We start from the raw sequence: 16,657 nt of genomic DNA, 5'->3' as shown, positions 1-16,657 counted from the left end.
TGAACACAAAAATTAACTCTATGTCAAAGAGTATGAAGGAGGCATACTCTTTAACAGGAGTGTGGAGTTAGAGGAGAAAAGGTTCTCACCCTTCATGAGCCTTGCAAGTTGGCAAAAGTTACTAGCCCATGATAATTGCTGGCCTGTCTGTCCAGAATTAGAGGTTTTCCAAACAAGTCTTTCATCATGCAATCACCTTGCTTCATTCATAGAATTTTAGGGGCGGGGAAGTCCAGATGACATATCTTCAACTTGTAACCCTCCTGTGTTTACCCACCACTACTTCCATCTTTTTCTTTCCACAAAAGAAATCCGTTAAGGAATAAAAGGAAAAATAACTCCACAATATCTTTTGGTTGGTAGTAACAGGAGCCCTCTGTCTGGAAGCACTCATAGTTATGTGAATCATTTGTGGTATAACAATGATCTGAAAGAAAGAAAAAAAAGAATCAGGTGTCTTCTTGTTTTCAAGTACATTTCTGCCTAGCCTTTGGAAGGCAATTCTTTCTCCTCACAGACAGCCAGGAAAGTGGCTATTTACAAAACTGCCCCCACCATTAATGGATGTGTTGCTATATCTGTCTAGCAAAGACATCCATATTTTTGCTCAGGTTTGTTTGCACTGGTCATCATTTAATTCTCTGTGTGTAATAGAATATCTTGTATTGAATTTTTTGCTTCACTCAGACCTATTTCCAAGGAAAACAATGAAGTTAGCTGCTCGACCTATTCCAAGGAGCCCAATTATTTTGACATCTCAAGTTCCAATACACTCTCCAAGACCTGTTGTCTTGTTTCTTTTTTTAAATGATGGCTGTATAGAGACAATTAACTTTCTCAGGCATTATTGGATTTGTTTCCCCACCCCACCCCTTTTCTCTGGTTTGGCCAGTGTGTTAATGAATAAACAACTTTGTGGTCACCAAGTACCAAGCAGAAGATTTTTTTCAAAATTGATTTTGAATCACAAAGTGCATCATGGGCATTATTAGGATGAGCACATATTTTATATGAGAGCTTTGTGATGAACTGTTATCTGTTCTTATTACTCTTGAGACACTGCACCTCCCGTAATTAACCTGGCTGCTTATTAGGTTTGCTGGTAGGCCCTTTTAGAGAGGAAGGCCCCAAAGCCATGTCTTTTCCTCATCAAAATGTAGGCACTCTGATTTGCCTCTTGGGGATTCTGGCAATTCAGGCACTCTATACCCCATGCCACCATAGCAGCTGGCAAGAGGGGACAACTGCTGACCTGATCTCTGATTCACTGCAGCGTCACCACTGGAGAGCATATTGCAATTTTCAGCCAGTGAAGATTGGGCAGCATGAGCCAGTGAGGTCCCATATGATGCTATAAAGCTGCATTCATTCATTCATTCATTGCATATCTATACCACCCAACAGCCAAAGCTCTTTGGGAGGTTTACAAAGACAAAAACCCTAAAATTACAATACAATAACATAATATAAAACCATTTACATACAAAAATATAAAACAGTTTTACAAAATCAACAGTAAAAATCTCAGGACCCATTAAAAACCTTATCACATGGTGTCAAATGCTTGGGAGTAGAGAAAGTCTTAACCTGGCACCAAAAAGATGCTGGCACCAAGCAGACCTCCACAGAACTGGAGGGCCACCACCGAGAAGGCCCTCTCCCTTGTTGCCATCCTCTAAACCTCCCTTTGAGGAGGCACTTGGAGGAGGGCCTCAGATGATAATCGTAGTGTATAGTACAGGTTGGTTCATGCTTTGACCAGGCTCCTAGGTTTGAGCAATTTTTTCTTCTGGTCGCCTGTTCATAGTTTGATTCCCAGCTTGATTCCCCACTAAACTTCTCTCCACTTCTCTATTAAAACAACTGCCTGTCTCCAGGCCACCAGCCCTGATAACTTTCTTTTCGTTTGTCATCTCTTCAAATATATTTGACGGCAGTCAACAACAACACCTGTTCTCCACCTCCACACCCCCTGGGCAAGAGTTTTACCTTTCTCCACACATTTTGGTGAAAACATGCTGTAAATATTCACTCTCAGAATGACACCATATGGTAAAAACAAGTGAGGTCTAACTTAACAGTGATATGCTCTGTGACAATGACAATGAGTGGGGTCATCTCTCACTAGAGCAGAAGAAGGCAACAGTGAATAAAGCCCACCGTTTAAAGGCCTTCAGTACAACTTAATTTTCCAATTGGCTGGCAGATATCCAAAATGTTTGGATAATCAGAGCTGGGCCTACCATTAGGCAGAGTGAGTCAGCTTCCTCAGGTAGCTGATTTGGGGTATCATGAAAGGGAAACAAATTATTATTTATTTAATGTATTATTCTATTTTTTACTGCCAGGGAGGGAAAGAGTCCCTTATGGTTTGCTGTCTCAAGTTCCAAAATAACCTGTCCAGCCTTGGGTTTTATACACCTTGACTTGGGGAAGAGGATTTTGCTGTTCTGCCTTGGGTAGCAAAATGTCTAGGGCCCGTACAGTGGGTAATCAGAATTTTAAATCTGTAGAAGTAGTATTTAAACAAAATAGTGATTCTCAAAGAGTGGTCAAACTTGAATGGTATGACATCGACATGCTAGGAGTAATAATGGGAACAATGTGGCATAAAGTACTTAGAGAATTGGCTTTCCAGGTCATGGATATGAGTGGGGAGGGGGTCAACCACTAAGTCCTGAATGTAAGAAAAATTTCATTAATTGGTAGCAAAAGTGTTTTTTTTTTAAGTTTTAAAGTTTTGTAAATGGTTTTGGGGGTATTACGAAATGAATGGAAAGGACATGATACCAATGAAACATCATTGTGTTTCTTTTTAACAGCTTGGATTTTTGGTCCTTTTAAGGCTTCTTCTATTATATTTCTTTGGTTGCCAGAAGTTTTCTGAAGAAAACAAATCCAGGCTTCATATTGGCTTAAAAGGTAGATAATTATTTCTATTTCTCTCTCTCTCTCTTTCTCTCTATCCCTCCCTCCCTCTCTCCCTCTCTCTCTTTGTGACACTCTTGGGAATCCAAAGTGTTTAACAACCCTATTTATGGTGCCCACTGTCAAGTGCTCCTTGGCGGCCTCTTTCAGTCTAATCCAGTAGCCAAGTCCCGACACAGACAAAGAGATTCTTTTCAAAGCTTTATTCCTCTTTTTCAACTTAACAACTCTACTGTTAGCAACTAGCTATGAGCAGCAGAGTACCTATGCCCTAAGTTGGAACAATTGGTCCCTGTTTGAAGGAGAATCACTGGCAGACCCTGAACTTATGGGCTAGGGAGAGTCCCTCCCCTTTTCCCTTCGATCCTCTGGGCGCAACCATTGTTTGCGCGCCAACCGGGCACTACGCCTCCTTTCCGCACCCTCCATTTGGCGCCGCTCCCTGCATCGGCGTCGCGCCTCCAGCAAGTATTCTTCCCGTGCTTTCTCACTCCCGGGACTGCTATCTATGCCAGGAATGCCGGTGAGAGGAATCTCTGCCAGCTGTTGGCCCTGGGAAGGATGAGCGTGCTTCTCTCCCAGGAGCGGCTGCTCTACCTCAGAATCAGAACTACTCTGGGATTCTGTGGGCTCAGTGTCCACCCTGACACCCACCCCAGTAATGATCCCCAAAAATCTGTATCAAGAGAGAGAGACGCTAAATTCAGATTAACTTCTCATTCTACTCCCCTGCTTACTCCAGGTTTATTGCTGACTATTTAATGCACTGTAACAGGGGTGGCAACCTTCAGCAATTTGCCTAGTTTCATGTAGCCCTTGGACTAATTTCTAAAGTCCTCTCTAACTAGTCACTTCAGACTTTTGGCAAGAGTGATCTGGCCATTCTCCAGCAGCCTGCTGGATTGGGAGGAAGAGGGGACACAGAAGGGGATGGCATAAAGAGTAGGATAAAAGGGGTGGCTTTGCCCACTGCTGGCAAGCAACCCCTGACAGATTATCCCCAAGGGAATGTGGCCATCTACAGAAAAATGTTCCCCACGCCTGCACTATAAGCTTCAGAAGGGGAATTGTCAAGAGCGCCCTAGCTGCCTTTTTCAGTCTACTCCAATAGCTAACTCAAGACACAGGCAAAATGATTCTTTCCAAGGCTTTAATCCTTTTACAGCTTAATGACTCTTTCAGATGCTAATCACCAGCGACTAAGCAAGGAACAGCACTGGGGAAAGATAGCAGAGTAGCCTATGCTCCAGGTTAGGCAGTTGGTCCCCATTTGAAGGAGAATCACGGGAAGACCCTGAACTTATAGGCTAGGGAGAGATCCTCCCTCTTTCCCTTGGGTCCTCGGGATGCGACCGTTGCTTGTGTGCCAAACGAGCACTATGCCTCCTTTCCACGCCCTCCAACTGTTGTCGCTCTCGGTGTCGAGCGTTCAGCAAGCCCTCGAGCGTTGCCAACAAGCAACCTCCCTTTCTGTTCCTCCTGTTCTTTTTGAACAAGTTATATCCTTCAATTGCTGTATTCCAGTCATGATCAGGGGACTGGAGACAAAGCCCTCTGAAGAGAGACTGAAAGAACTGGGCATGTTTAGCCTTGAGAAGAGAAGACTGAGGGGAGATATGATAGCACTATTCAAGTACTTGAAAGGTTGTCCCAGAGAGGAAGGCCAGGATCTCTTCTTGATCATCCCAGAGTGCAGGACACGGAATAATGGGCTCAAGTTACAGGAAGCCAGATTCCAGCTGAACATCAGGAAAAACTTCCTGAGTGTTAGAGCAATACGACAATGGAACCAATTACCTAGGGAGGTGGTGGGCTCTCCCACACTGGAGGCATTCAAGAGGAGGCTGGACAGCCATCTGTCAGGGATGCTCAGACTTGGATTGAGCAGGGGGTTGGACTCGATGGCCTTGTAGGCCCCTTCCAACCCTACTATTCTATGATTCTATGATACTATCTATCTCAGGAATGCTGGCAGGAGGAATCTCTGCTAGCTGCTGTGCCTGTGAGAGATGAGCGCGCTCCTCTCCCACGGATTGCTGTTCTCCTCAGAATCAGAACTGCTCTGGGGTTCTATCAGCTCAGTTTCCACCCTGACAGGAATTGGCTTTGAAGGCGGACACTAATCTCAAGGGGTGGATGATGGGGATGGACAGATATGGTTGGCAGTAGTGGGGATGGGTGATATAATGCTGAAAGAAGTCCCACTGTATCCACTCACTAACTCAGCTTGATGCTGTAAGGATTGCCTTCCCCAATACAATCATTAAGATCATCGGAGGAAGTCTTGCTGGTGGAACCACGACCTACAGACTACCATCTTCCAGCAACTAGGAAGCAAGCCATCTCCATGGTGGTGCCCAATTTATAGAATGACCTCCCCCCTGGTATTCAGGAAGCGCCAACTATGTCATGCTTTAGGCACCGATTAAAGACCCATTTCTTTACCCAGGCCTTCCCTGTGTGAATGAGCTGCCCAGTCTGCCTGTTTGCAATTACAGTTTTGTTTAATTGATTTTAAGTGATGCCAATGTTTTTATTAATGTTTTATATTGATGTTTTAGCAATTTTTATGTATTTTAATTGTATTTTAATGTATATTGTAATCTATCTTGTGAACCACTTAGAGATATTTTTACATATGTTCATCAGTATAGAAATCTATTAAATAAATACATAAAGAAAACAAAGAAAAGTGCTGGGTAAGGCAATTGCCACCACCATTTTCATTATCCCTACTGCCTCTTGACCCCACGCCCAACGTAGTGTGCATTGGGGTTGGGTCCCAGATAGGGATGTGCAAAAGTCACTTACCTTTCCGAAGGCTGACATTCGCGGTGGGGGGGAGGCGCTCCATCCCTTCCCCTGAAATTCTCTCCGGCCGGCTCTGCTCCGCGGAGATTCTGCAGAGCCGCTGGCCAGGGACACCCGCAGCCGGACATCCGGCCGCTGGGCAGCCTGCAGGGACGCAAATGGCGGCTGCCATAGCCGCTGCCATTTGCATCCCTGTATTTTGCCATGATAGGCTACGTAAATATTTATGTAGCCTATCACGGCAAAAAACACACAAAAAACAACGGATGCAAATGGCGGCGGCTACGGTAGTGGCCGCCATTTGCGTTCCCTTTTCTTTCTTTTTTTTGCCATAATAGCCTACGTAAATATTTACGTAAGCTAAAACGGCAAAAAAAAGGGAATGCAAATGGCGGCCGCTGTAGCCGCCGCCATTTGTGTTCCCTTAGTTAAGCTGTGATAGGCTACGTAAATACTTACGTAGCCTATCACGGCCTCCTCAGGGATGCAAATGGCATCCCTGCGTTAGCTGTGATAGGCTACGTAATTATTTACATAGCCTATCACGGCTATAATGACGAAGTGAATGGCGGCCGCAGACGCGGCCGCCATTCACAAGTCAGCGCAGACGGCAGCAGGTAAGTGCTCTGTTTCACGCACCTTTCATGGGGTGGGGGGGGGGCGGGGGGTTCATTCCACCACAGATTTCGGGGGGCCGAATGCACTGGCATTCGGCCTCACTGAGATCCGTGGCGGAATTCTCTGACATCCCTAGTCCCAGAGGCATTGGGTGCAGTGAAGATGGCTGTGGCTGCAGCCACCTGGTCAGGCGCTTCTCTTCACACTGCTAGGCCACTTTTTTTTAAAAGGGGAGGCTGATGTCAGCCAAGGTGCCCTACCCTGCTGGGTGCTGATTTCAGACCAGGTCAGAAAAAATGTATTTAGTGAAGTATTTGTTTTAGAATCAAGGAGGATTATAACTAAGATAGGTGTAAAGAAAAAGAAAATGTTACATAGCTTTCAACTCTCCCCCCCCCCCATTTCTAGAGTGGTGGCTAGGGATGCATGGATTGTGTAAAATTCATTCTGTCTGCGTTTCACGGATTGTCAGGCACCTTTCATTCCGTCATCTGCCCATCGGCAGAATCAGATTGTTTTTGTTTCTGAATTCCCACGTGTGAAAATGCACAAATTCCCCCATGCATTTTCACTCTTTAGCCTGTGGGGGAAATGTGCATTTTTGGCTGGTTTTTACATTTTGCATATTTTTCTACAATTAAATTTGCACAAAATTCAGGAAAGTTAGAAAACTGGTCCACAAGTCTGCGAAATCCGCCTAATAGGGGAAAAGCTGGCCCACTGTGGAATCTGTGGGTTGGATTCATGAAAATCCAAACTCATTTGGTTTTGTTACAGATTTCTCCTACAATCATAGTGGTGGTATAATTAAAAGCAAGGTGTGTAACTTCTTTGAGTTATGTTGCAAAAGTCAAGTTCATCCTTCATAACTACGCTAGAGCTCATGATGGGGAGCTGCAATGCCTCTCCTGTAGCTTACAGCTTGTTTGAGGAAAACGTTATTTGTATCGTCTTTCTCAGGAGAGAGAAATACTTTTATATCAAACCACTTAATACCTGGAGGATCACATCATGAATCCTCTTACTGGGGGAGCCAACACCAGTGGGTTCTCAAAAGTCCAGACCAGAACATAGAGCCCTGCTGGAACAGACCAAAGGCCTGTCTAGGCCACAACTCTGTTTTCATAGTGTCCATGGGAAGCTGACAAGTAGGACATGAGGGCAATAGCACTCTCACACTTGTGTTCCCCACCAACTGATACAGAGAGGCATACTGCCACTGATATCGAATATATAGCCATCATGACTAGCATGCATGGATAGTGTTATCCTCCATGAATGTGTCTAATCCTCTTTTAAAGCTGTCCAAATGACAGCTTGGGAAGTATGCTTCTAGCTAATCTTTTGCTTTTTTTTCTTTGGGTCAGGGGAATAAACAATTGCTGGATCAGAGAGTTTTATTTTCATCTATTGGTTATCCAGAAAAGAAACATCATGCACACTAACCTATCATTGAATAGATAACCAATAATGGTCCTTAATACTCTTGTTGGGGTAATTCATACAGCCAGGAGCACAGCATCTTTAGCATAAGTAGTGAGAAATCATTTATCAATAGAGATATTCACCATAGGAAAGATATACTTTTGGAGACTTTTACAAAAGAATGGCCATTGATTGGTATTTCGTTTTATTAAATACACCTATTCCTCACAACACTGCAGACTTTTAAACTAGACAACAAATGTTCAGTACTTTTAGATGAATAAAACCACTGTTTTGATGTATTGCAGCTCACCAGTTTTTGATGTATTGCAACTCACCTGCACTCACCAGTTTTTGCCCAAACTGCACTTGGCCAGTAAAAATATAGACACAGCCTGTTCATACTAGGTTAAATTCTACCTCCAAAGCAGTGGGAGGTAGAATCTGAGCCATGGAAACTGTCAATTTCCATGGCTCAGGAGGCCTTGCTGGTCATTTGGCAGCCAACAGAATGTCACCATGTAATATTTTGAATGCTGGCCTACTCGGTGGCATTGCCCACCCCCTGGAAAACCCTCCCCCATGTAGTTCGGGAAGCAGAAATTTGGTATGTTTTAAATGCCTCCTGAAAAACGCATTTGTTTGTCCAGGCTTTCTCTGACTTTTAATTAATTGCAGTTAATCATATGCTGCTCTAGCTCATATGATACAATACAATATGATACATACAATAACAATACAAAACCTTGTATTGTTTTGTATTGTTATTGTAGTTGGAATTGTTTTTAATAGTGTATTTTAAATGTGATTTGTATTGTTACTGCCAGTAAAATAGTTTTTAGTAGTGTATTTAAATGGGATCTTAATATTTATATATTAAGGAGGACAAGGAAATTGCAGAGAAGCTGAATAAATTTGTTTCATCTGTCTTCACTGCAGAAGATACCTGTGCCTGAAACGATGTTTTCAGCAAAGGAGTCTGAGGAACTGAGGCAAATAGTGGTGACAAAAGTTGAAGTTCTTAATCTTACTGATAAATTGAAAGCAAATAAATCACTGGGCCCAGATGGTATCCATCCTACAGTTCTCAAATAACTCAGATATGAAATTGCTGATCTTCTAACTAAAATATGCAGCATGTCCCCAAGATCAGCCCCAGTACCAGAGGACTAGAAGATGGCCAATGTAACACAGAAAGAGATCCAGGGGGAATCCGGGAAATTACAGGCTGTTTAGCTTAACATCTGTTCCAGGTAAATTGGTTGAAGGCATTATTAAAGATAAAATTAGTAAGCATAAGGACAAGCCCTGCTGGAAAAGAATCAACATGGCTTCTGCAAAGGTAAGTCCTGTCTCATTAACCTTTTAGAGTTCTTTGAGAGTGTCAATAAACATGTAGACAGGGGTGATCCAATAGACATTTTTTACCTGCACTTCCAGAAGAATTTTTAACAAAGTCCTTCACCAAAGACTCCTGTGCATATTTAACCGTCATGGCATAAGAGGTCCTGTTATAGATCAGTAACTGGTTAAAGAACAGAAAGCAGAGAGTAGGAATAAATGGTAAATTCTCCCAGTGGAGGGAAGTAAATAGTGGGTTCCCACAGGGATTTGTATTAGAACCAATGCTTTTCAACCTGCTCATAAATGATCTGGAATTAGGAGTGAGCAGTGAAGTGGCCAAGTTTGCAGATGACACCAAATTATTTAGGGTGGTTAAAACAAAAAGGGATTTTGAAGAGCTCTAAAGGATCTCTCCAAACTGGGAGAATGGGCATCTAAGTGGCAAATGCAGTTCAATGTAAGCAAGTGTAAAGTGATGCACGTTGGGGCAAAATCCCAACAAGTATAGCCTGATGGGATCTGAGCTAGCAGTGAGTGACAAAGAATGAGATTTTGGGGTTGTGGTGGACAGCTCAATGAAAATGTCAACCCAGTCTGCGGCCACTGTGAAAAAAGGCAAACTCCATGTCAGGCATAATTAGAAAAGGAATTGAGAATAAAACTCCCAATATCATACTGCCTTTATACAAATCTATGGTGCAACCACACTTAGAATACTGTGTACAGTTCTGGTCAACACACCTAAATAAAGATATTATAGAGCTGGGGAAAGTGCAGAAAAGGGCAACTAAAATGATCAAACAGTGGGAGCATCTGCCCTATGAGGGAAGGTTACAACAGCTGGGATTGTTTAGCTTGGAAAAAAAGAGGGTAAGGGGAGACATGATAGAGGTGTAGAAAATTATGCATAGTGTGCAGAATGTGGATAGGGAGACATTTTTCTCCCTCTCTCAAAATAAGAGCCCAGGGTCATCTTATGAAGCTGATTGGTGGGAGATTCAGGACAGATAAAAGGAAGTACTTCTTCACACAGTGCATAGTTAAACTATGGAATTTGCTACCACAGGATGTGGTGATGGCCACCAATTTGGATGGGTTTAAAAGGGGGCTAGACAAATTCCTGGAGGAAAAGCCTATCAGTGGCTACTGGTCATGATGGCTATGTGCTCCCTCCAGTACCAGAGGCAGTGATCCTATGTACACAAGTTGCTGGGGAACATGGGTGGGAGTACTCATCTCCTGCTTGTTCCTGGTTGACAGCTGGTTGGCCACCGTGTGAACAGAATTCTGAATTAGACAGACTCTTGGTTTGATCCAGCATGGCTCTTATGTTCTTATATGACCTGCATAGAGATTTTACTAAATGAAGCAGTATATAAGTACTACTAATAAAATAAATAAATCAATAAAAAATTAAAATATGGAGGCAAAACAAAGGTGAGCAATCTCCATGTTGCTTGCATCATATTGTTTTATCCTCACCTGCTATGGGAGTTGTAAAATGTCTAAAGTAAGCCTGAGCTGTTTGGTGTTTAGCCATGCTTCCTCTAATTCCATTTGCAAAGGGAGTTGAGCATGCAGCTGATCCAAACTGCAGGAATAAACACTGACTAGACAAGTATTGGATGTATATTCTCATTAGAAGACTGGCTCTCATTCTGTGGCTTGAAAGACTGTTGATAGACCTTTGAGTATACGTAAAATTAGTGAGTATTCAAAACATGGTTTGATACAGAGAAACGTTTCCAAATTCTAAATGGAAATTGATTAATGTGAATCACCCCTGAAGGTTTTATGTTGTGCTTCCATGATCTAGCATGTGTTTCAGGTAGGAAGAGTTTCCTTCAGCAGCTAGAAAGATCTGGCATTGCAACATCTTCCTGAAGATCCTCTCAAGCATGGTTCTGATATGCATGGGTCTGATCCTTCAGGGTCTTGAATGGCTCATGCAGGTTGCTAAGTGCATGTGACTGCAGAAGAAAACAAGAGTGCTTGACAAAACCAGATGAGTTGTCACTCATTCGCAATTACAGTATTTCTAATGAAGTAATTTCACGTCAAACACTTTCCTGGCATACATCAGGCTTTTCAGCATATGTGTACACTGTATGCTGTGACTCAGCAGGCTGTTGCTGTGGTGGTAAGACTGCAGAGCTATTGCAGTCTTGCCACTGTTATCGGTTGTCATAGCCACAAGTTTATACACAGAATGGATAACATGGAATCAGACAATTAAAAACAATACTGATATTATATTTGCATCCCTTTCATTTCACAAAGGTATAGAAAATAGAGATCTTCAAAAAAGGACCTCCCTGATTTGTCATTCTCAAGGAATGCTGCAATAACATATTGAAATGCATATTAAAAATCTACAGTGAAAAAACAACCTGATCCTCAACAACCATATCCATGAAACCTGATATTTCCCTAATACCAACCTGTTTATTTCAGGTTGTGGGGAGAAGTTCTTTCAGGTTTGGGCTATCAGTGTCACATTGTTATACCTATGGTGTTGGTGACAGACTATTGTTAAAACACTGATTTTTGAAGGCTCTTTAAGGGCGCAATATTATTGCGATGATCATCAGCCTCCATACTCAGAGGCTTAAGGTCATCCTATGCAGGGCGGGAGGAGCAGCGGAGGCGATCTATGCCTGCCTGTCCTCGCATCCTGCATTTTCGCTAGACGGGTGTCTAGCGTCTTGGAGTGTCTTGGAGGGGGAAGGAAGGAGTCTGGAGAGGTGTCAGGATAGCTCATATCCTGGCCTCTCCAGCCTCTTTCCCTCCCCACCCACCAAGACACCCCTCTCCAAGCTTGCATCCCCAAACTCAGAGAGGCAGCCGGCGCAGTTCTTCCTGAGCTGGCTGCAAAGGGGAGGGGGGTTGGTTCTCCCATTCCCAGCTCTGAGGTCAGAGTGCTGTCTCTGACCTTGGATATAGAAATCTGAACTATCCTATGGCCCCTCAGATGCTGTCTAGGAGCCATGGGATCGTTCCCTAAGTCTTATTAGAGCTGTAGAAAATATTTTCATTTAAAATAAAAATAAATGTTCTTTTCAAAACAACAGTTGGCTTACTCATTACACTCCACCAAATTGTATGTAAATATACACAAACACCTCATTTTCTATAAGGAGGATCTCCAGTACACTGTTAGCTAATATATTCATAGCTGTCAACATACTTTTACTTAAAAGCCGCTAACAAATTCATTGCACTTAATCAGGAATGCAGCCATCATAGAATGCTTCTCTCTCTGTAATGTGTGGGTAGGAATGGGGAAAATTTGTGTGGTTTGCATTTTAACATGAACCAAGCTAATTTGCACTTCCTGAACCAATATGGTTACTAGAATGCAACTATCCTTCAGTTTTCACAATGCAGTTCTTTGATCAGAAAAATGTGTACATTAGATAGAATAGTGTACACTACTGTGTATGTATTTTCATGTGGACTTTAATTTTTTTTTCATACTGATGTAGAAACGGGATGGAATGAACTTGGACTTGAAAATAATGTGAATGTTGTTGAAAGCAAAACAGACAAATTTGTCCATCCTTATCTGTGGTTACATAAGCTTTTTCCTTAGAATCTTGTCTGTAGTATTTTGTTGCAACCACAAGGGGTCATACGGTATTTAAAAATCTGCTTTGCATTTGCCCTGATGAAGCTCCTGCAGCCAAATAGTGAAGAAGATAGATGTAATATAATAAGTAAAAAAATAACAGGACAAATGATAAAGCAATAAGACAAAAATAAATACATATTTTGTGTGTGCCATAGCACTAGCAGCTTGTGAAATCTGCTACCAACTTTACCCAAACATCCTTTTCTTGGTGGATTTTATGCTGAAGGCTGGAGAAACTATCTGTGAAACAGTGGTCATTTCTGAATCATCATTAACAACTCATGCAAGTTTGGAAGAAACACGGGATAAGGCATTTCCTGACACAGTAGGTAACATCTAATTGGATAATATGTGATGCAACAAATAGTATTGCCATGATTAAATAAGTGTACTTAGTAATTCAGTTAAAATTCTTAAAGCTGAGTTGAACTAGACAGATTGGCAACAGTTCAACAAAATACATAGTTTATACTGGTCAAAACTTGGATCTCTAAAATAGGAATTTTCAGATCATGAATTTATGGAAACAACTTCTGATATATTCCTCTACATTCCTCTCAAAACCACTGTGATTGGAAGTAAAGGGGGAGCCCTAGTAAAGTCAACTTCTGCTTAGAAGCTAGAGCTGTCTGTCAGAGAACTATCTCCCCCCCCCCCATCCTTTGTCTCCCCTTCCTCTCTGTCTAGCATTTTCCATTTATGGACACCTTGAAAGAAGTTTCAAAAATGTATTTGTCAGAACAGCACCTATAAGGTCTTGTGAGGTGGATCTAAAGCCTCAGACCAAAACCACTTTGCTTTGGACTTCCTCAGATCCCACCTCAGATTCCAAGGTGGTTCAAGTATCTCTGAGGGTGAAAGATTCGCCTCAGATTCATGCCTTATCCAAGATGAATGCACAGCCCTAGTAGTTTGGTGGTAAAGTACTTTGCATATAGAAGGACCCAGGTTCAATCCCTGGTATATCTGGGAAGGACAAACAATTTTTATATCAAAAAATATAGGTGCAGAGCCCATATGTGTGAATGCACAGATGACCACTTGAAGAACTACAGATACAGGTAAGCAACCTGCCTATATCTGGGAAGGACTCTTTTCTGAAACCCTAGACAGCTGCAGCAGTCACTTTAGATAGTACCGAGTTAGATGGACTAATGAGCTGACTTGGTATAAGGCAGCTCCTTCTGCTCAGGGGAGGCTGGTGGCTTCAATTTTGGTGGGGCAGAGATTCTATTCCGGGTTTTAGTTACAACCAGCCACGTCTAAAGGAACTATCCAAGGTGCCAGGCCCTATCCCCCAAACAAGTCCTGCACCTGGGATAACTCCTTTAGACTTCTGATTAGTTGTAACTAAAACCCAGAATGGTATCTCCACCCCTCCAAAATTGGAGCCACCAACTTTCCCTGCTTCTGTTGGTGGAAGGGAACCTTCAGATCATATCCATTGACTCTCCTGAGATTCTAGAGTAAAATGAATAAGGCTGATAATTAAAATATACATCTTGCTTTTTAATAATAAAACTGTTTTTCAGTGCAAAATTCAGAGTCAATCATAACTGATAGTCAACAGAAGGGATAGTTCACTCTTCTTTTTAATATTGCATTGGGCTGAAGGCTGTGCCAATGAACTGACATTCCATCCTCTCTTCCAATAAAGTGACTCAATAGTAACATTTTCCTTCCATCCTCTTTAGGCTCTTCCAGTGCCATCTCACCCTGAACATTCTTCCTGTCTCAGGGTGGTGACAGGCAAACCGTTTATTGGCCATTTGTACACTATGATGGATGTTGCAAGAAAAGGTCATTGGGCAAGGGGAAAAATCTAACTGTGGAGACAATCATACATTGACCAGTTAAGATAACTCAGTCCCCCTTGACTGCCAATGTAAAGGGTCTGTGGAATCACCTGATGCTTGTCCCTTGCCTTGAACCAAGAGTGCTCAGAACCTATAGCAAGTAGGGCTGTGCACCGCTTCGGTTCGAAGCCCGAATGTCGAGGCAAAGTGGGCTGATTCAGAGGTGCCTCATCATGATACGAAGTGGATCAGACCAGCACTGAGGCACCCTGAAGCGAAGCAGCTCCTCCATGAGGCGCCTCATCCGCCTTGGAGATTCGTAGCTCTTCTTATACCTTCTGTGCAGCCCAGACAGGCTGTCTCCAAAATGTATGAACTCCTGAAATATCACACAGAGGGGGAGGAGGGAGGGGGGAAGGAGAGAGGATGTGGACTCACCTAGGGATGTCAGAGAAATCCGCCACGGATCTCGGTGAGGCTGAATGCCAGTGCATTCGGCCCCCCAAACTCCGTGGTGGAACAGCCTGCCACCCCCCTGCCCTGCCGCGGATCCCCCCCGGGACGAGACTTACCTGGGGCGGATCTTCCGGGCGGCGGCGGCTCCGGCAGCGGCTTTGGCGGCGGCGGCTGGTCTTCTGACCAGCTGCCGCCGCTGCCATTTCCAATCTTGTTAAAAAAAAAAAAAAGACATGATAGGCTACGTAAAGATTTACGTATCCTATCATGGCTGGGTGGGTTTAAAAAAAACACCGCGTACACAAATGGCGGCGGCTACGGCTGCCGCCATTTGCATTCCTTATTTTTGGCCATCTTAGTCTACGTAAATATTTACGTAGACTATGACGGCGAAAATAATGGGGAATGCAAATAGCATAGCGGGCGCTATTTGCGTCCCTTTTTGATTCACTGTTTTAGCCTACGTAAAGATTTACGTAGGCTAAAACGGTGAATCAAAAAGGGATGCAAATAGCGCCCACTACGCTATTTGAGTTCCCCTTTATTTTCGCCATCATAGTCTATGTAAATATTTACATAGACTAAGATGGCCAAAAATAAGGAACGCAAATGGTGGTGGCAGTAGCTGCCGCCATTTGTGTACGTGGTTTTGTTTTGTTTTTTCCCCAGAGCCCTCTGCGGCTGGAAATCCGGCTGCGGACGGCTCTGGGCTGGGCTGGGCCTGGCTGGCTGCTCTGCGGAGCTGCCATGGAGCACAGCCAGCCATCGAGGATTCCGGGGGGGAGGAACGGATCGCCTCCCCCCGTCCAGGATTCCGGGGGGAGGGACAGAACTCCTCCCCCCCCCATCAACATAATCCACGAAAGGTAAGTCACTTTCGTACATCCCTAGACTCACCAAATGTATCAATTTGAGAGATATCTGGCCACCGGGAGGGGCAGGGGAAGGGGAGAGGAGGAGGAGGAGTGAGTGAGCTTTGCTGTGAGTCAGCCTCCATTCGCTCATTGTGAGAGATATGGTGTTACTGGAGAGGAGAGGACTGTCTGAATGTTATTTGGCTAGAGCAGTGGTCTCCAAAGTGGGGTGCACAAAACGATCCATTGGGTTGTGCGAGCCACCTGAAAATTGAGCAGCCTCCTATTGCCCTGACGAGCTGCCATTGTGTGCAATGATGGTGGTGGTGGCGACAGCAGCAGGATGGTATGGGAGCTGAGAGGGAAGCTCCATGGCACTTCTCTCTCGGCTCCAGTCCTATCCTGCCTCTGCTGCAGCCACTGGGAGCAGCAGCACCAGTCAATGCCAGGCATAGCAGAGGAAGCCTTAACCCTTCCCACTTTCCTTTGGCAGCATGAAGCTGAGAAGAAAGCACATAGTATGGGGACTGGGTAAAATGAGGATCCATAAAATCAAAAAGGGATCCTCATGATCTCATACGCTTTTTAAAGGGGAGACCCATGAAACCACCATCCAATCACAAAGCACATCTGCCTCTGTGGACTGAATCAGAAAAATCACAGATCCACTACTTGTGGGTGCAGCCACAGCGCAAAAACATGGATCCAAAGCAGGGATCCTCTTGATTTCATATGATTTTTGCAGAGCAAATCCCCCAAACCACCATCATATCACAGAGCGCATCTGCCTCCAT

The 16,657-nt window shown here is 43.7% G+C and overlaps 1 protein-coding gene across 1 annotated transcript in view; it reads left to right on the top strand.

Moving 5' to 3' along the window:
- TMEM232 (transmembrane protein 232) overlaps positions 1 to 16,657 on the top strand; it is a 195,490-nt gene that overhangs the window by 47,388 nt on the left and 131,445 nt on the right. The window contains exons 6-7 of the mRNA XM_084832088.1: positions 2,823 to 2,922; positions 12,913 to 13,082. Of these exons, the coding sequence (XP_084688214.1) occupies positions 2,823 to 2,922; positions 12,913 to 13,082 (270 nt within the window). The remainder of the gene's footprint in view (positions 1 to 2,822; positions 2,923 to 12,912; positions 13,083 to 16,657) is intronic.

Source organism: Heloderma suspectum, chromosome 2 (genome assembly GCF_057233095.1).
Source record: "Heloderma suspectum isolate Gila_16-S chromosome 2, 16-S_ref, whole genome shotgun sequence".
NCBI lineage: Eukaryota > Metazoa > Chordata > Lepidosauria > Squamata > Helodermatidae > Heloderma > Heloderma suspectum.
This window is presented reverse-complemented; position numbering and strand designations above follow the sequence as displayed.